Genomic DNA, 21,409 nt, shown 5'->3' with positions numbered 1-21,409 from the left:
AGCTCCAGATTATGAAAGCTTAACTTTTCCCCTTCAGCTGGGATATCCTTTGGTGCTGGCTACGCGTTTGTGTTTAGCGTTTTTGGGCGATTTGCGGTGATTAGCGCAAATCGCCCAAATGAGAACGGGCCCATAGACTTTTATTACCCTAGCGCTTTGAAAAGTTCTAGCATTTGAGCTCTTTGCAGAAATCACCGGCAAAACGCTCAAGTGTGAATGGGCCCTTATGCTTCGTGAACGCATGCAGGAATTCACGTTTGTGCATGCGTTATTAAGTGAAAGAGCCCTTAGAAAAAATGTATGTAAAGATGGAACACACAGCCTCTTAAAAAATTTAAAGCTGGACATTGACCGGCAGTATATCATAAAAAGTTATTGTGCAAGATACACATTTTTTTATGTAAAATCACACTGGCACGTACATAATGTTCTTTTAACTTTTCAAAAGAAAATGTGAAAAATGCAGCACATATGCAATATTTTAGTACACAAATTTAATGATGATACTGATCTGTATATGTAACCCTAAAAAAGAGCAACGAAAGAGGGCTTTGGTCTGAAAAATGGGAGAATTTGTGCTGCGGGAGGATGGAGCCATTCAGCGGATCATCTATTCTTCACCCCTCATCTCACGCCTCATGTCTGCTGCTATTTGCATGACCCCGCCCCTGTTTCTTTAGCATGTCTAGTATGATTTGCATACCACGCCCCTCAGAGCTGTGCGCGTCCCCGGCGTGGTTCTGACGCGCTGCGTGTTCCCGAGAGTAGCTGCAAAAATGGCGGCGCTCATCTCCCTCACACAGGTAAGCAGTGTCTGCTGAGTGACATTGCGGGTTGGGAGGCAGGTTGTGTTGCGGACGGTGGTGGGCAAAGTTGTATGCTGCGTGCAGTGGAAGGTGGCTGCGGGAGTAGGCAGGGTTTTCTCATACACTAGCTTTCTCCTTACTTTAGAGATGGGGAGAGGCTGAGGCCTGGGGTGTGCCTGTCACCAAATAGCAGCAGCACATCAGCGGGTGTAATAAGATGCAAGCCATCATAATGGCATATGGACATGAACCTGCCTGTGCTGACGCTCCACCCGGTGCCAGCAGATAGATGGTGCTGATAGAAATCACTACAGAGCTGCTGACATCAGTCCCCCCTCTGTGCACGGCTCTGCTCTGTTGCATCTTCTTCCAGCAGGACAGCCAATGGGGTCACAGCACACAGCATCCAGGACATCACTTAGTATAGAAGAAGCATAGTATCAATGTGCGAATTCTATTAATGCTGAAAGTCACTTTGTGATCCATTTGTCACTCATCTTACCTTCTTATCACAACTTCATAGGAAAATCTTCCAGCACTGTCCCTATCTCTGACTTTTGGCAGTAGCATCTTTTGTGATCAGTATAATAGATCATTTTTGTGTGGTTCTTGCAGTTTTTAATTCTTTGTTTGGCTAATTTTGTCACATGTATTACATTCTATTTAACATCTCTGTTTACCATGGGTATAGAAGTCATAGTTTTTGACAACTGTCATATACCAGTGTGCCATGATGTGCACTTGTGAGTTTATAGTGTAATAATGAATACCTTACTTTATGATAGTTTGCTTCAACAATTATGCATGTGATTATATAGACTAATAATGGGTCTATTGTGCCTTTATAGCAGTAGTTCATATCTAATAGCTTGTGATTCATAAGAGGCTTTTAGCCAACTCTGTGATTGTGACAGACTGATACTAATGTGCTGTAACTTTGATTGTGACAGACTGATACTAATGAGTATCCCTCCGCCACTAAAAATGCTTTTATAGTAAAATAAAATCTTCATAATATCCGCTCTTAACAGATACAACTTTTTAAGTTTGTTTCACACAGCCGTCATGAGTTGTGAGTTCTAGTAGTAAGGCTCAAGAAAATTATCATGGATCACTTCCATTGATTCCATGGTTTTACTACTTTATAGGTGACTTACACACAGTTTTCCAGTTTTATTCTTGGCAGATTTAATAACTGATTGAATCTGCTGAGAATCAATGTGACCAAAATGTCCATTCAATCAATTTCCAATCTATTTTGGCCAAAAAGCGATTGGATTGGAAAATGTGTCGATCAAGGGTGGGGCAGGAGCAGTGCTCAGCCTGTGGCCCCATAGAATTGCACTGCATTGAGCAGTGCAATGCTGTGGTTCAAATTATTTTTCAATCGATTCCCTGTTGGAATCTATTGAAAATGGTTCTGCAGTGTGTGGTACGAATCCTATTTTTATCAGAGAGGTTGGTCACTTGGGAACATTGGACAAAAATCTATGTGTTTGGCCTGCTTTATGCAGGACAGTTATGGTCCAAAACACTTTGCACATATGTGAATTCTGGCTCACCTCAACACATTCCCCAAGGTGCAGAAAATATTAAAGAAGAACTGTACTGAAAATAACCTAACAAATAAAATTGCTTTTATTTTTTTATTTTTTTCGAAATTTATGTTTGCCCATTGTAAAATGCTCATGCTGATTTGTAGTCTTAAATGACTATCAACTCCTCTTTTTGTACAAAATCCTCAGACTCCTCAGTTTGTGAAATCAAAATTGTAATAGAGGAGAATCGCCTCATTCTCCTGTAGAGTACCTGCACATCACTCTTACATGTACCCACAGTTACATTTCTTAGGGCCTGATAGATGTTCTACAAGTACTCTTACAAAGGACTAGTTTTAGTCTATGACTAAAGGTATTAGAGGCAGAAGATCAGCTGGCTAGCCAGATAACTGGTATTGTTTAAAAGAGAATAAATATGGCAGCCTCTATATCCCTCTCACTTCAGTTGTATTTTAAAATTCCTAAGCGTTGACATTTAAGAGATGCATTTCATGTTACATACTTTCAATCAACAAGATTGTAATATGCAAATTAGAGGAGTTAGCGGAAATTGATTTTTGTTTTTTGTTTTTTTTCCACAAAGTGTCAATTTCCGCTAACTTGTGACAAAAAAAAAAATCTTCTATGAACTCGCCATACACCTAACGGAATACCTTGGGGTGTCTTCTTTCTAAAATGGTGTCACTTGTGGGGTTCCTATACTGCCCTGGCATTTTAGGGGCCCTAAACCGTGAGGAGTAGTCTTGAATCCAAATGTCTCAAAATGACCTGTGAATAGGACGTTAGGCCCCTTAGCGCACCTAGGTTGCAAAAAAGTGTCACACATGTGGTATCCCCGTACTCAGAAGAAGTAGTATAATGTGTTTTGGGGTGTATTTTTACACATACCCATGCTGAGTGGGAGAAATCTCTCTGTAAATGGACAATTGTGTGTAAAAAAAAATAAAAATCAAATAATTGTCATTTACAGAGATATTTCTCCCACCCAGCATGGGTATGTGTAAAAATACACGCCAAAACACATTATACTACTTCTCCTGAGTACGGCAATACCACATGTGTGGCACTTTTTTGCAGAATAACTGCGCTAAGGGGCCCAAAGTCCAATGAGCACCTTTAGGCTTTACGGGGGTGCTTACAATTAGGCACCCCCCAAAATGCCAGGACAGTAAACACACCCTACAAATGACCCCATTTTGGAAAGTAGACACTTCAAGGTATTCAGAGAGGAGCATAGTGAGTCCGTGGCAGATTTCATTTTTTTTTTTTTTTGTCGCAATTTAGCAGAAATGGAAACGTTTTTTGGTTTTTTTGTGTCACAAAGTGTCATTTTCCGCTAACTTGTGACAAAAAATAAAATGTTCTATGAACTCACCATGCCTCTCAGTGAATACTTTGGGATGTCTTCTTTCCAAAATGGGGTCATTTGGGGGGTATTTATACTATCCTGGAATTTTTAGCACCTCATGAAACCTGACAGGTGCTCATAAAAGTCAGAGATGCGTCAAAATGGGAAAATTCACTTTTTGCACCATAGTTTGTAAACGCTATAACTTTTACCCAAACCAATAAATATACACTGAATGGGGTTTTTTTTTTGTTTTTTTTTATCAAAGACATGTAACACAATAAATTTTGACAAAAATGTATACAGAAATTTTACTTTATTTGAAAAATGTCAGCACAGAAAGTAAACATTCATGTCTTTTTTGATGAATAAAATAAAAACTAAAACTCGCAGCAGCAATCAAATAGCACCCAAAAAAAAGCTGTATTAGTGACAAGAAAAGAAGGTAAAATTCATTTAGATAGTAGGTTGTATGACTGAGCAATAAACCGTTAAAGCTGCAGTGGTCTGAATGGAGAAACCGTTAAAGCTGCAGTGGTCTGAATGGAGAAAAAGGCTCTGGTCCTTAAAGGGGAACTTCAGCCTAAACAAACATACTGTCATTAAGTTACATTAGTTATGTTAATTAGAATAGATAGGTAATCTCTTACCCACCCCATTTTAAAAGAACAGGCAAATGTTTGTGATTCATGGGGGCTGCCATCTTTTTCATGGGGGCAGCCATCTTTTTGGTTGAAAGGAGGTGACAAGGAGCAGGAGACACAGTTCCAACTGTCCTGTGTCCTGATCACCCCTCCCAGCTCCACACGCTAGGCTTCAAATGTCAAATTCAAAATGTAAAAAAAAAAATTCACCAAAACAGCAGAAGGAGAACAACATCAAAAATCCCATCATGCTTTGCACAGCATTAGGGGAAAAATGCCCGAGCAGTTTTTTTCTGTGCAGCTAAAAATGAGGCTTGTATAAGAGAAAAAAGTTCTCATGCTGTGAAACAGTTAAAGAAACACCAGGCCTTTCCAGTGCTGCTGAGTCAATTTTTAGTCTGGAGGTTCACTTAAAGGGGCGAAAAGACTGTGGTCCTTAAGTGGTTAAAAGCCATTTTTTCTTTGAAATTTTTAAAATTGAGTTTCTCAAAAACTACAAATGCATTTTGAATTTTTTTTTACATGTTCCCATGGAAGCACAGAATTCATGCTGTTCGTATCAGCGGGACTTTCGTAAGTCGGGGACTACCTGTACTTATTAGCTGTGGGGAGTATACATTTACACAAGCATTTGTCTCCCTGAGCATTGTTATAAGTAGGGGGAAAAAACAGTTTTGAATGGGAGGCTCCGGGGGAGGTGGTGGTGGTGGTGGTGGGGGGGGGGGGGGGGGTACGGAGTGCTTTGGGATTAGACTGTGGGGTTTGGAGGAATGTGAATACCATTGCAAGCTTTCCAGGGCACTGCTACATGAGAGCGAGAAATAGGCTTATCCACTCCCAGCATGACCTAGCACTGCATCTGGTACCTTGCATCTGCAGCATGTCACAGGGGGGAGGGCTAAACACATAAATAAAACAAAAGATGCCTTATTTGAAATAAATAAATACACCCAGAATTGTGAATGCCAATAGGTGAGCAATCTGAGTAAATGTTAAAAGTACTTCCACTTTAAATGATGGGGAAAACTAATAGTGGATCTATTTGCATCTCCCGAAAAGAAAAAAAATTGAAGGATTTGTGTTCCTCATCACTTATTCTCTAAAGACTGCACGGATGCCTTAGCCATTCTATGGGGTTAGTCTCCTCTACACCTTTCCTTCATTGGTCAGAAAGAAGGTAGGCACCTTTACATGCATTTTTAATGGGCATTTTTCCTGAAGATGATCCTGTGATCATCTTTAGGAAAAATGCTCATTAAAAACAAACATGTAAAGGTGCCTGCCCTGTAAAAATGGAAGAGCCTTGTCAACTCTAATTTGTCATTGGAACAAATCACTTATAAAATTACGGGATGCATTTCTAAATTCCTCATAATCTGGACAGTATGGATGGAGAGTCGGCTTACTGTAGAGGGTTAATCTGACTATTGCATTTCAACATGGGTTTTTTTGTTGTTGTTTTTTTTAAATCATATTCAACCCTATTTCAGATTGATCACTTGTGTCTGTGTTTGTTCAGATTTTCATCCACAGTGCATTGTTAAGTTATGTTATGCTTCTGACAAGTTTATTTATGTTTAGTTTATTATCGACCAAAGAAGTCAGAACTTTCCCTGGTCATACTGAAAAATTCATGACTGTAATAGATAGCGGAGATGCCGCCGCAGCGGTGAGCGGCATGGCGGCTGTCTCAGCCGGTGGCCTTCGCCGCGCAGTTACATGGTGGAGTTTTGCCTGGTCCGTCAGTTGAACATAGACTGAGGGCTACGCGCACCAGGCGACAGGACCTTTATGCGAATAGAAGGGGAGTCAGCTGATCGGCCGGTCAGCTGACTCCAGCAGTGCTCCTGATTGGTTGTGACTGGGGCGGCGCTGTGGGGCGCTCTCAGTATATATAGGACTTGCCTGTCAGTAGCTCCCCGTCTGCTGTTGCAAATGCTACGTGTTAGCACTCAGACCTTAATCAGATCCCAAAGTGTGCTAGAACCAGCAGGAGCTGGGGATCCACACTTAGTCAGATTCTGTTGATAGCTAAAGTACTAATTGAATTGTATTATTTGTTATGACCTTCTGCTAGCCTTGACTACTCTTCTGCTTACTGATTCTGTGCTTCTGCCTATCTGATCCTGTTGCCGACTCAGCCTGAACACTACTCTGATTTAAGCCTTCTGTCTTTGTACCGTATCTGTCCGTTTGTTGCCAAATCTGCTTGTCTGACTCTCCTGCCCTCACCAGTGAGCCTAGTCCCTGGTGAGGGATTCTCTGTACAGCTTAATCACCTGCTCCTCAGGTGACCAGTAGCTGCAGTACAGTCTTAATCACCTGCTCCTCAGGTGACCAGTAGCTGCAGTACAGTCTTAATCACCTGCTCCTCAGGTGACCAGTAGCTGCAGTATAGTCTTAATCACATGCTCCTCAGGTGACCAGTAACTGCAGTACAGTCTTAATCACCTGCTCCTCAGGTGACTAGTAACTACGGTACTGTCCTCATCACCTGCTCCTCAGATGATTAGGAGTTGCAGTACAGTCTTGATCTCCTGCCCCTCAGGTGATCACCTGCTGCAGTACAGTCTGAATCACCCGCTCCACGGGTGATCAGTATATGTTGTCTTACTGTGCACCACCCGCTCCTCGAGTGAACTGATTACTAGTTCATCTGCATCTCCAGCTTGCTGGAGTGCTGATCCCTGTGTTCTATAGCGATTTCTCCCTCTACCAGCTCCTCTGGGGGAGTTGGTATCTCTATCTGTATTACTGTTGCACCAAACACTTATCTTACACCTGGTTGTCCTGTGTCTCGCTATACTCACTTTATTGGTGATTCTGCAGATCACCACATAATCAGGTATAACATCTGTATTATTGGTGATACTGCAGATCACCAATAATCAGAAAATCTGTTCTTGCTGACATCAATCGTTACAATGACTTTTTGGATTTGCTATTTGTTTAATCTTTTTTCTCATTGGGCCATATGCAATTCACTTTTTCTCCTGAGTTTTCTCCTAGGTGATATTTTTAAATTTGTCAATATAATGCCTTTCAAGCCACCAGAAAGCAAGAAACCGCTCAAAATAATTTTGATAGCACTTTTTCATTTACTTTTGGTAGATTTTTAGTTGAAAAGTGCTGGGGAGTTATTTTAAATAGATGAAAAATTATCTCCTAGGAGAAAACTCAGGCGAAAAGGTGAATTGCATATGGCCCATTATCTGTACATTTTATCTACTGTGCCTATAGACTATATGGATATGTTGTATCATTACTGGGAAAATATGTATATTATTTGGCTCAGTATTTGATGTTTTCTTTTCGTTTAACACATTTTATTAAGTTTGCATAACATGGATAATAAACAGTATACATATTTATGAGAAAAGTCTCTTTGAATAACAGGTATACATCAGGGTTATGATATATTATCTTTGGTGTATCAATGTCAGTTAACATCACAAAAGTCATTTTAACAAATATGTTAACATAAACATATAGATTTTGATGGATAAGAGAGAAGAGTAACAAATACCTAAGTAAGGAAAGAGAAAGACAAAGAAGAATAATGATAGTGGAACCAACAAGAAAGAAAAGAAAAGCTAAAAATAAAAAAAAAATATTATATAGGTCTATCCTCTTGTACAGTAGTTTATATTTAAATAGTGGTATCATCCGGTTCCAAATGAGGAGACCTACATCCAGTTTTTATGTCCCTAGGCTATTGTAGAGACAGTTAATAGGTTATATGGATAGAGATTGTGACGGGAGGGGATAGAATATTTCGTTTAGTCAAGGAGGAATATAATTTAGAAAATATGTTTCCCATGGATCCCATATCTTATCATGCCTAGATTCTGTGTCCCTTAGTAAAGCTGTTAAAAATTCCATCATTTTGGTCCAATTAATTTTAGCTATAATTTCAGAAATTGTGGTGATGGAAGAACTACGCCAATGAGAGGCTAAGGAAAGTGTAGTGGCCGTTAGAATATGTGTATTTAGTCTCAGAGCTTTTTTTAGTTCTGGATATGGGTTTACCTAGTAGCATACATATAGGATCCATGGGGACATGCATGCCTGTTATTTTCAGAATCAACGTTTGAATATCCACCCATAACGGTTGAACTATGGGGCAGAGCCAAAAAATATGTTCTAGATGACCACAGCCCCTCCAACAGGTATCAGGAACATCAGGATATATCCGGGACAATACTTCAGGGGTTCTGTACCATTGAAAAAGTATTTTATAAATATTTTCTTTTACTTGTGTGCACATGGAGGTAAGTTTCGCATTTTCCCAGATAGATGACTAGTCTTCTAGACTTATGGTTTGACCCAATGCCTGCTCCCATTTAGCCATATATATATGCTTAGGTTTGGTAGTGCCAGATTTATCCAGGAGTAAAGCATAAATTGAGGAGATAAGACCTTTTTGGTGTCCCTTGACGTCACATAAACGCTCAAACGGGGTAGAGTTAAGTAAAGGATTTATACCTTTAGAAAGAGACCTCAAGAAGTGATAAATCTGATTATGTTCCATGATAAGTTTAGCCGTAAATTGTATTTTACTTTCTAATGCTTCCTTAGTCAGGATATTTCCAGAGGACACATCTATCCATTTGCAAAAAATTAGAGTAGTTAAGACTGTACCATCTACCCATAAAGTCTTCTGCCATCCCAGGAATGAAGGAGGGGGGTTCCCAATATGGGATATAATGGAGATAAAGGGGATCTAAGATTGTCCACTTTAACAGTTGACCTCCATATTTGCAGGGTAAATTTAATAGTAGGAAGGAATTGGGTCATAAGGATCTTGGGAGGGATCTGAGGCCAGATTAAAGCTGGAAGAGATATAGGATAGATGCTCATCGCTTCAATGAGACCCCACTTAGTGTATAATTTTAAATCAGACCATTCGGATAATTGTCTTAAATGAACAGCTTGGTAATAAAGTTTTAAGTTGGGTAATCCTAATCCTCCTTGTTCCCGGGATGTCATTAGAACAGAGGCATTGATTCTAGGATGGGAATTGTTCCACACGAATTTAAAAAAGCATGTTGTAGCAATTTAAGTTGTAAAGGTGGTACTCGAACTGGAAGGGTCTCAAATATGTATAATCGAGGTAATATATTCATCTTGAGAGAGTATATCCTGCCATTCCAGGATATTTTATAGGCTGTCCAATTGTGTAAGTCTTGTAACATGGACTGTATCAAGGATGGGAGGTTTGCTTTATATAGAGTAGAATAAGAATTGGTCAGGTGTATACCCAGGTACTTGATAGAGTGTTTCTTCCATTTATAGTGAAAGGAGTGTTGTAAAGTTTGCGGGATCTTAATAGGAAGTGCTTCAGTCTTTTCTTGGTTGAGTTTAAAGCCTGAGATGGACTCAAAATCCTGTAAAATAGTATGTTGTATAGGAAGTGTAGTAAGGGGCTGGGTCAAGGTAAGCAAAATGTCGTCCGCAAAAAGTGAGATTTTATATTCTTGTGATCCTTGTCTAACACCTACAATATCTGGATGTTGCCTTATTGCACAGGCCAGTGGCTCAATACTGAGAGCAAATAATAAGGGGGAAAGGGGACACCTCTGACGTGTGCCATTAAGAATAGGGAAGGGTATCGGGGATGCAAATGGGAGTTTAACTGAGGTGGATGGGGAAGAGTATAGATAACGTACCAAAGTTAGGAAAGGTTCTTTGAATCCCTGATGCTCCATGACTCTGAACAAGAATGTCCATGATAACCTATCAAAAGCCTTCTCTGCATCCAAACTCAGAAGCAAAGAAGGCTGTTTAGATCTGTTCATTAGTTCTATAAGGTTGATTGCCTTCCTAGTGTTATCACCAGCTTGGAGACCCATTATGACTCCTACCTGGTCATTGTTGATCAGAGACGTAAGGAGTGGATTCAAACGATTGGCCAGAACCTTAGTAATAATTTTAACATCCGCATTAAAGGGAATGAAGAAAAGGTTTTATACATACCTGGGGCTTCCTCCAGCCCCATACGCCTGGATCACTCCTATGCCGCCGTCCTCTGCTGCCTGGATCCGCCGGTACCGGGTCCCGTCATTGCCGCCAGTTGGCCGGCGGACGCGGCCAATTCTCCGCATCACAGGGGACCCCCTCCATACAGGTACGCGTGTGGCTGCTTACTGCGCAGCCACATGCGTACGGTTATGGAGGGAGCCCCTGTGATGCGGACAATTGGCCGCGTCCGCCGGAAGTGACGGGCCCGGTACCGGCGGATCCAGGAAGCGGAGGATGGCGGTGTGGGAGCGATCCAGGCATATGGGGCTGGAAGAAGCCCCAGGTATGTATAAAATCTTTTTTCTATTTTAGCGAAGCATTCCTCTCTGGTTCCCTTTAATGAGATATTGGGCGAAAGCTTTGTAGGAGTTGTGGGTCTTTTCCTTCCTTGGGAATCATAGTGATTAGAGAGTTTAAGAATGTCTTAGGGGTAGTTTTCCCATCCATGAGTGCGCTAGCTAGTAGAGTCAAATAAGGAGTGAGGACAGATTTAATCGTTTTATAGTAAAAGTATGATAAACCATCAGGACCAGGGGCTTTAGAAGAAGGCAAGAGTTTACTTACCTCCAAAATGTCTTTACTTGTTATGGGGGTGTTCAAAAGTTTAATGTTGTCCTCTGCCAGTTTTGGAAAGGGTTGCTGGTTTAACTCCTCTATCTTGGCTAAGTGTGTAGAATGACAGGTAGGTTGTGGAAGATTATAAAGCTGTTGGTAGCATTCTGTGAAGATTTGAGATATTTTTTGAGGATGAAAATGTGTAATTCCCTGGGGATCTTTTATGGAGTAAATAGATTGTTGGGAGGTCTTTGGATTTAATTTACGTGCCAGAATAGTATGGGGTTTATTGCCCCGTTCAAAGAATAGTTGTTTGGTCCATCTCAGGCTTTTTTTCTAGTTGTGTAGACTGAAGTAGCTGTATTTCATGTTTAATAATCTGTATAACAGAGTAGCGATCTTGAGAGGCATCATCCCTATAGAAATTTTGTGCTTGTTTAAGTTTTGAGTGGAGAGTTAAGAGTTTAGATGAGGCCGTTTTTTTGTGTTTACTAGCTTCTGAGATGAGTAACCCCCTGATGAAAGCTTTATGAACTTCCCAGAGTACCCCGACAGATGAGACAGAACCATCATTAATTTTAAAGTATGATTGTAGTTCATCTGTAAACTTGGATAAGAGATCTTTATCTTGCAGTAAGCTTTTGTTTAGTCTCCAAAAATTTGATTTATGACTATGGAAGAATAAATCAATTTCTACTATAACCGCTTGATGATCTGACCAAGCAATAGGTTATATTTCAGCTCCTTTTAATAAAGGTAAAGTGGTAGCTGTTGTAAATAGGTAGTCCAATCGGGAGTGAGATGCATGGGGTGGGGAATAAAACATATACTCTATCGAGGTGGGATTAGAGATCCGCCATAAGTCCAGTAGTCTGTATTGTCTTAAAAGTGTTGTAAATTTTCGGGAGTTACGACTATGTGGAGATAAAGTAGTCCTGTGAGAGGGAACATACCGATCTTTTATGTCAGAGAAAGCTATGTTAAAATCCCCTCCTATCAATAGGGTGCCCGTGGTGACTTTAAATAACTTTCTAAAAAAACCTGTTAAGAATATTTGGTCCTGGTTGGGGACATATACGTTTGCTAGAGTGATAGGTTTACCTAACAGGGTGCCTATCAAGATCAAATAGTGGCCCTTAGGGTCAGAAATAGTTTTGGAAATCTGTAAAGGGAGTGGTTTTTTTTTATAGATTATGGCTACTCCTGCTTTCTTCTCGGGACCTAAGGCTGAACACATCTCTGAATATAGCTTATTATACAGGGAGTGCAGAATTATTAGGCAAATGAGTATTTTGACCACATCATCCTCTTTATGCATGTTGTCTTACTCCAAACTGTATAGGCCCGAAAGCCTACTACCAATTAAGCATATTAGGTGATGTGCATCTCTGTAATGAGAAGGGGTGTGGTCTAATGACATCAACACCCTATATCAGGTGTGCATAACTATTAGGCAACTTTTTTTCCTTTGGCAAAATGGGTCAAAAGAAGGACTTGACAGGCTCAGAAAAGTCAAAAATAGTGAGATATCTTGCAGAGGGATGCAGCACTCTTAGAATTGCAAAGCTTCTGAAGCGTGATCATCGAACAATCAAGCGTTTCATTCAAAATAGTCAACAGGGTCGCAAGAAGCGTGTGGAAAAACCAAGGCCCAAAATAACTGCCCATGAACTGAGAAAAGTCAAGCGTGCAGCTGCCAAGATGCCACTTGCCACCAGTTTGGCCATATTTCAGAGCTGCAACATCACTGGAGTGCCCAAAAGCACAAGGTGTGCAATAATCAGAGACATGGCCAAGGTAAGAAAGGCTGAAAGACGACCACCACTGAACAAGACGCACAAGCTGAAACGTCAAGACTGGGCCAAGAAATATCTCAAGACTGATTTTTCTAAGGTTTTATGGACTGATGAAATGAGAGTGAGTCTTGATGGGCCAGATGGATGGGCCCGTGGCTGGATTGGTAAAGGGCAGAGAGCTCCAGTCCGACTCAGACGCCAGCAAGGTGGAGGTGGAGTACTGGTTTGAGCTGGTATCATTAAAGATGAGCTTGTGGGGCCTTTTCGGGTTGAGGATGGAGTCAAGCTCAACTCCTAGTCCTACTGCCAGTTTCTGGAAGACACCACCTTCAAGCAGTGGTACAGGAAGAAGTTTGCATCCTTCAAGAAAAACATGATTTTCATGCAGGACAATGCTCCATCACACGCGTCCAAGTACTCCACAGCGTGGCTGGCAAGAAAGGGTATAAAAGAAGAAAAACTAATGACATGGCCTCCTTGTTCACCAGATCTGAACCCCATTGAGAACCTGTGGTCCATCATAAAATGTGAGATTTACAAGGAGGGAAAACAGTACACCTCTCAGAACAGTGCCTGGGAGGCTGTGGTTGCTGCTGCACGCAATGTTGATGGTGAACAGATCAAAACACTGACAGAATCCATTGATGGCAGGTTTTTGAGTGTGCTTGCAAAGAAAGGCGGCTATATTGGTCACTGATTTGTTTTTGTTTTTGAATGACAGAAATGTATATTTGTGAATGTTGAGATGTTATATTGGTTTCACTGGTAAAAATAAATAATTGAAATGGGTATATATTTGTTTTTTGTTAAGTTGCCTAATAATTATGCACAGTAATAGTCACCTGCACACACAGATATGCCCCTAAAATAGCTAAAACTAAAAACTACTTTCAAAAATATTCAGCTTTGATATTAATGAATTTTTTGGATTCATTGAGAACATGGTTGTTGTTCAATAATAAAATTATTCCTCAAAAATACAACTTGCCTAATAATTCTGCACTCCCTGTAGAGAAGAAGTTGATCTTTTTTACATATATGAGTTTCTTGCAAGAAAGCCAGGTCAATGTTCAATATTTTTAAATCTCTAAAAAGAGAAAACCTTTTCTGAAGTGTGTTTAGTCCTTTGGTATTTAATGTTAGAAAATGAACCATAGTCTAAGATGAGTCCGATATGTATAGATAACCTGAGCACAGACCAAGTAGACCTTAGAACAATACTTAATATGTACTGGAGAACAACAATAACAACAAAAAGAACATAAGGATATAACATATGCATCGTTCAGGTAAAGTGTGCCACAGTTATACAAGTGGCTATATGTAGGGGCAACATAAAACTGCTGCCTATGAGGAGATCGCCTCAAGTTGACTACCTGCCTAGGCAAGCAGATAATTGGGGAGAAATCCCCCGGCGGTACATGTGGAGTCTTAGGAGAAAGCAAATAGCAATCAATATAATTAGTAATATTGTATAATAATAAGGAGAGCCTTATTCCACCGCCTACTTCAGATGAATGCTATTGGTGGGGAGCAAGTTTTCAGTGTGGGAAGAAGCCGTAACATTCTTTATAGTGCTTAGTTCAGTATTAGGAGGAACGCAACAAACTTGTGCATAAAAAGAATATAGGCAGGCCAAGGACAGTGTCCTGTTAAATGAGGAGAATGGTTGCGACCATCAGTCACATTCCAGATGATTGATCTTCCATGCTGTCAGCTCTATCAGGAAAAGTAATGCTGCGGATTGGGTATTTAGTCCATTCTGAAATGTGTCTCACCTTCCTTCGGGGTGAAGACCTAGGTGATGAGCGGGCCACAGAGGTGGATGTGGTAGGGAGTTTAAGCCCCAGTTGTTTAAGAAATAAAGGGGCGTCATCAAAGTCAGAGTAAGAATTAGGCCCTGCTTGTTCACAATCAGTCTGAAGGGGAAGCCCCATTTATATGGAATATCAGCATCTCTAAGCAGTTGTGTGACCGGTTTAAGAGCCCTGCGCTTTGCCAAAGTTTTCGAAGATAAATCATTATAAATGGCGATGTCGTCTCCTTTAAATGAGATGGTGGTTTTGTGTGTGAGCGCTCTGAATAGGGGATGTTTTCTTCTAATTGCATGTTTCTCCTTTGTATCCGGTACACTGGAATGTACATCTCAGATTTGTGACAATCTTCATTGTTATGTACGCTATTGATATTTTATTGAACTTATCAATAAAAAGGTGTGTGTGTGTGTGTGTGTGTGTGTATATGCATGCGTGTGTATATATGTGTATATAGTGGTGTGATATGAATCTAAATCGAAGTGGATATACCTGTGCTAGCTTTATTCTTTGTTACTGTATAAGTCAGTGATGGGCAAACTTTACGCTGCCCGGGACGCATTCTGACATGAGGTTGGGATGTGCCAGCGCAACACAGTGTTGCCATGGAGATGCGATGCTGGATTTGGCGATGAGGTGAGTTTTAAGTTCCTCCTTAGTGCTCGCTTGTGACTCTGCAGGGATGGAGGAATCCGGCCGCGTGTCTCCAGGCCAGAGTTACAGCACACACGGACTCTAGTTTGCCCAGTGCTTTTATAAGTACTAGCTCCTGTTTTATTAGACCAACTCTTTATGAGCCTAAACTTTTTTTTTTACTTTATTAGATGCATCCAAGATGCATTTTTAACTTTACAAATTAGATGCATCCAAGTTTCTCGGCCAACTTCTCCAAAACCCCCCAAATCTTTTCACATAGATATTTCATCAATTGTAAGGTATGGTTTTATCTTATTGTCTCCTTTTGCCTCCAATTCATGAGCTCAGTTTGTGAGTGTGGGTCAGTCTGAATATTTGTTTCCTTGTACTGTGATCTTTTTAGACCAATGTATATTAAATGTCCCTACTTCTCACCAGGCCCAAGTGTGGTGCTTATAGATGTGCATTCAAAAGGATATAAACATTTTATATCAGGAGAAACCTAAAGGTTAGACCCAGAGCTGTCAGTGGAGCTTTGAACGGAGCATACTTCTTTAACCTTCAGTAGGGTGGAGAGAAAGCCTGACATAACTGTTGGTCTTTTGACTGTATGTGTAAAAATTGGCACCACACAAAAGCCAGGTTCTCCAGCATCCTGTTACCTAGTAAATGTTCCCCACTGTTTCAGGAGATGTACTGTATGCACAGCAAGTGTTCTGATATCACTGGCCGTATGCTTGTTACAAGTGTATGACTTAGTTACTATTAAAGTTGAAGGGGGGGAAATTACAGAAACAAATACAGATGCCTGCACACCAGTTGTGGTAAAATGCAGATTTCCTTTATTGGTACATCCAGAACTGACACGTTTCAGACATGTACATTTGTTTTTTTTTGTGTGAAATAAAGTTGGTTACTGCTTATTCATTTTACTACTGGTATCTTAAAAAAAAGCAACACAGTTGTGTCAAATGGTTCAGATATTGAATGTACTCTACATTGTTAAAACACGTCATAGATTCATATCGTAGCCAGTTTGAAATAGGCCAAATATTTGTGTGATTCAATCAGCTCCCAATTATAGCTGTGACTAGTAATGGGTGCAACTGCTCAGCTTTGTTTATTACATTCTAGTGTGCAGGAAGTTTTGTGTTTACAGTAGCTGCAATCAGAATGTTTGAATTTCACCCATTGTCTTTCACTTCAATGAGCATATTTTCTTATTTACAAAATGTAATCTGGTCAAGTGATAGTATTTTCTAAACAGTGATATGTAATATGCTTACAACTAGGGACTACAATACTCTGAAAATCGTACATAGTTTTATGATCCGTATTTAAATAAAACAAGGAATGAAGGGAGCATTGCGATGGTGTGCAATTGTTTATTTTAGTTTAAACATGCTACAAACCAGGAGAAAAGGCCACTACAACTACCATGTATACGACCGTCCATCCAGGAGCAGGGAATTGATATGCCAGGCAAAGTGTAGAGAAAATATGTCCTGTTACACTGTATGGTCGGTTAAAATTCCAATCTTTATTGTGACATCTATGGACACAACATAAAAGCTTGCGCTTATCAGAGCGGACATGGTTCCTTAGTTAAAACTTTCTTCAAACCTACCGGTGTTTTGATTCTCCACACTTAAAAGGTGCATTCACACTATCCACGTTGCGCTGTTTCTGCATATAAACTCATTGCCCATACCATTGTATGGGCATGCTTACATCTGTAAAAAATGTTTACATTTTCCTAATCTTCCTACATTGTGTTTGTGAGCAACGTGTTTCACACATATAAATAGTTCATGCTATGGAAAAAACACTGTATGCAGATTTTATTATGCACGTGTTGTAGTGTGGGGATTATACACTGCACATAGTGAGAACCGAGCCTAAAACCTAATGGCCAGAACCATTTTTATTCTAGTTTTTCATATGGAAAAAGGTGTTCAAACTAGTGATGTGATTTGGAATTCAGCAGATTCGCTTGCCCTATACTGAATTATTTTCGTGCACTCCATGTCTTGACAAGAAGCGAATTACCAGGAATGGGCAAAGAGATGAAAATCATAATTTGGCCAGGAACCCACTAAGAGTGTTTTAGCGGTTTTAAAACTCTTGCTAATGTAATGCTGTGGGTGTGATCCCACTCGAGCGATGTGTTTTTATAAAAATCCCCCCCCCCCCCCTGATCACCCCCTCAGACCCCTGTTTGCTCCCAATCACCCCCCTAATCACCCGTCAATCACTCCCTGTCACTATTTGTCAACGCTATTGTGACGGTTCAGAGACCACAGAGCCCAGAGACACAGTGTATAGCGGCAGATTAAACAAAACCCGACTGACGGGGCATTTATTGGTCACACAGTTCACACAAAAGTTCACAATATTACTATATAATCCACAAAGGAGTGTCCGATTCCCCCTACTAAGCAGTCACAATTCCCAGCTTCGCAGGCAAAGCAACATAAGTCCCAAAGTTCCAGGAACTCCACCAATAGAAGGTGTCCAAGAGGTGCACAACAGATCCCAACAGTCCCAATAGATGCAGTTCTCATCAGTCCCAATATCCAGTAGACATCCGACAAGTCTACACGACCAGATGCAGGTGAGATACACCAGTCCACAGTCCAGGGCCTCAGGACACTAAGTTCAGCACATCCTATCTGTGTTCTGGCCGCATGGGGAATTCTCCTGGCTCACAACAGATCCTGGGAGCTGCTTTCCCTTCCCCAGACACAATCCAACTCCTTTCCATGAGGTACAAACATGAAACCAGCTCTGCTCTCAGGTGCCTAGCTGTCTGCCTCCTGTGGAGAGCCAACCACTCAGCAGCCTAAATAGTGAATGGCCTTAAGCTGATAAGGTGTATCTCTGATGTCTCCAGAGGGTGGGGAAAGGTGAGCCTTCTATGGGACAGCAAATACAGTACTGTACATTAGAGTCTGCAGTCCTAATCCAATCACCTATTGTCACAGCTATTTTTTAGATTAGGTCCTAAACTGCCCCCTGGGGGCTCCTGATCACCCCCACACCCTCAGATCCTCCCCAGACCCGACCCCCCCCCCCCGTGTACTGTATACATATAACCTCCCCTGTAATCACCCACTGATCACCTGTTAATCACCCCGTCACCACCTGTCACCCATCAGATCAGACCCTTATCTGCCCCTTGCGGGCACCCAATTACCTGCCCACACCATCAGATCGCCCGCAGACCTGCCCACAGATCACCTCCCAAGTGCATTGTTTACATCTATTCTCCCCTCTAATCACACCCTGATCACCTATCAATCACCCAGTCACCCCCTGTCACTGGTACCCATCAGATCAGACCCTAATCTGCCCCTTGCGGGCACCCAATTACCCGCCCACACCTTCAGATCGCCCTCAGACCCCCCTGATCACCTCCCCAGTGCATTGCTTGCATCTATTCTCCCCTCTAATCACACCCTGATCACCTATCAATCACCCCATCACCACCTGTCACTGATACCCATCAGATCAGACCCTAATCTGCACCTTGCGGGCACCCAAACACGCGCCCACCCTCAGACCCCCCCTTATCACCTCCCCAGTGCATTATTTGCATCTGTTCTCCCCTCTAATCACCCATCAATCACCTCTTGTGTCACTGCTACCCATTATACCCATCAGATCAGACTCTCATCTCCCCCTTGTGGGCACCCAATCACCCGCCCACACCCTCAGATCACCCTTAGACCACCCACCCCGATCACCTCCCCAGTGCATTGCTTGCATCTATTCCCCCCTCTAATCACACCCTGAGACACCCATCAATCACCTCCTGTCACCACCTGTCACCCCCTAGCACTCCTATCCATCAGATCAGGCCCTAATCTGCCCCCTGCGGGCTTCTGATCACCTGGCCAAACCCTCTAGAAAGAAGACACCCCAAGGTATTCTGTTAGGAGTATGGTGAGTTCAAAGAAGACTTTATTTTTTGTCACAAGTTAGTGGAAAATGACACTTTGTGAAAAAAAACAATAATAATCAATTTCCGCTAACTTGTGACAAAAAAATAAAATCTTCTATGAACTCACCATACTCCTAACGGAATACCTTGGGGTGTCTTCTTTCTAAAATGGGGTCACTTGTGGGGTTCCTATACTGCCCTGGCATTTTAGGGGCCCTAAACTGTGAGGAGTAGTCTAGAAACCAAATGCCTCAAAATGACCTGTGAAATCCTAAAGGTACTCATAGGACGTTGGGCCCCTTAGCGCACCTAGGCTGCAAAAAAAGTGTCACACGTGGAATCGCCATACTCAGGAGAAATAGTATAATGTGTTTTGGGGTGTATTTTTACACATACCCATACTGGGAGGGAGAAATCTCTCTGTAAATGGACAATTGTAAAGTGTGACAAGTGTAAAAATACACCCCAAAACACATTATACTATTTCTCCTGAGTACGGCGATACCACATGTGTGACACTTTTTTGCAGCCTAGGTGCGCTAAGGGGCCCAACGTCCTATGAGCACCTTTAGGCTTTACAGGGGTGCTTACAATTTAGCACCCCCCAAAATGCCAGGACAGTAAACACATCCCACAAATGACCCCATTTTGGAAAGTAGACATCGCAAAGTATTCAGAGAGGGGCATGGTGAGTCCGTGGCAGATTTAATTTTTTTTTCTTGTCACAAGTTGGCAGAAATGAAAACTTTTTGTTATTTATTTATTTATTTTTTGTCACAAAGTGTCATTTTCCACTAACTTGTGACAAAAATAAAATCTTCTATGAACTCTCCATGCCTTAGTGAATACTTTGGGATGTCTTCTTTCCAAAATGGGGTCATTTGGGGGGTATTTATACTATCCTGGAATTCTAGCACCTCATGAAACCTGACAGGTGCTCAGAACAGTCAGAGATGCTTCAAAATGGGAAAATTCACTTTCTGCACAATAGTTTGTAAACTCTATAACTTTTACCCAAACCAATAAATATACACTTATTGGAATTTTTTTTTTATCAAAGACATGTAGCACAATAAATTTGGACAAAAATGTATATAGAAATTTTACTTTATTTGAAAAATGTCAGCACAGAAATAATTTTTTGGGCAAAATGTATGTCTTTTTTGATGAATATATTAAAAACTAAAAATCGCAGCAGCAATAAAATAGCACCAAAAGAAAGCTGTATTCGTGACAAGAAAAGGAGGTAAAATTCATTTAGATGGTAGGTTGTATGACCGAGCAATAAACCGTTAAAGCTGCAATGGTCTGAATGGGAAAAAAGTGTCTGGTCCTTAACCTCTTGAGGACCTCAGTGTTAAACCCCCCTAATGACAAGGCGATTTTATGTTAAATCGGCCACTGCAGCTTTAAGGCCAAGCTGCAGGACCGCAAAACACAGCACACAAGTGGGACCCCCCCCCCTTTTGTCCCCACCAACAGAGCTCTCTATTGGTGAGGTCTGATCGCCCCTGCAGTATTCGTTTTTTTTATATAAATCGTTATTTTTTTTTTTTAATTAAATGTATTTTTTAACATAATTTTTTCCCTTTGTCCCTCCCACCCCACAGGCAGCCAATAACGGCGATCGGCTGTCATAGGCTTCAGCCTATGACAGCCGATCGCTCTCTTGTCCCCCAGGGGGACAGCGCTGCTGCAGATCGCAGCGCTGTACAATACAATCAAGCGGCGTTTTCGCCGTTACAGTCTTCCACTGAAGGCGGAGCTCCGCTCCGCCCACCAAGCAGGAGATGCGCGCGCAGCCTGCACGCGATCTCCTACAAATGCAAGCCCCAGGACTTTACGCCAATCGGTGTTAGGCGGTCCTGGGGCTGCCACCACGGCCACGCCCATTGGCGTGACGCGGTCGGGAAGTGGTTAAGGGGTTTTATGACTGCAGTCCTTAAGTGGTTAAATCAGCTGGTTGGAGTTTGGCTACAGTGGCGCACTCCTGCACCCAAAATACTCACCTGGTACCACCATAGCAGCTAACTGCATTTTTCCGGCCTATGGGAGCACCCATTTTACCTGTTTTGACACCTAGGATCTGGATCAAATCTTTATTGCTGCTTCTCATTTCCTGTGTCTTAGACTACCAGGGTTCATATTAAAGGACAACTGTAGCAAGAGGTATGTGGAAGCTTCCATATTTATTTCCTTTTAAGCGATACCAGTTGCCTGGCAGCCCTGTGGATCCTCTGATTCTAATACATATAGCCACAGACCCTGAACATGCATGCAGCAGATC

General features: G+C 41.5%; 1 protein-coding gene across 4 annotated transcripts in view; it reads left to right on the top strand.

Annotated features, from left to right (window-relative positions):
* Positions 1-734: 734 nt before the first annotated feature.
* Positions 735-21,409, top strand: part of EPS15L1 (epidermal growth factor receptor pathway substrate 15 like 1) — a 260,710-nt gene continuing 240,035 nt past the window's right edge. For all 4 annotated transcript variants that reach the window (XM_068234205.1, XM_068234203.1, XM_068234202.1 and 1 more), the window contains exon 1: positions 735-803. In XM_068234205.1, the coding sequence (XP_068090306.1) occupies positions 777-803 (27 nt within the window). In that variant the 5' untranslated portion in view covers positions 735-776. The remainder of the gene's footprint in view (positions 804-21,409) is intronic.

The sequence above is a fragment of the Hyperolius riggenbachi genome, chromosome 1 (assembly GCF_040937935.1).
Source record: "Hyperolius riggenbachi isolate aHypRig1 chromosome 1, aHypRig1.pri, whole genome shotgun sequence".
Taxonomy (NCBI): Eukaryota; Metazoa; Chordata; class Amphibia; order Anura; family Hyperoliidae; genus Hyperolius; species Hyperolius riggenbachi.
This window is presented reverse-complemented; position numbering and strand designations above follow the sequence as displayed.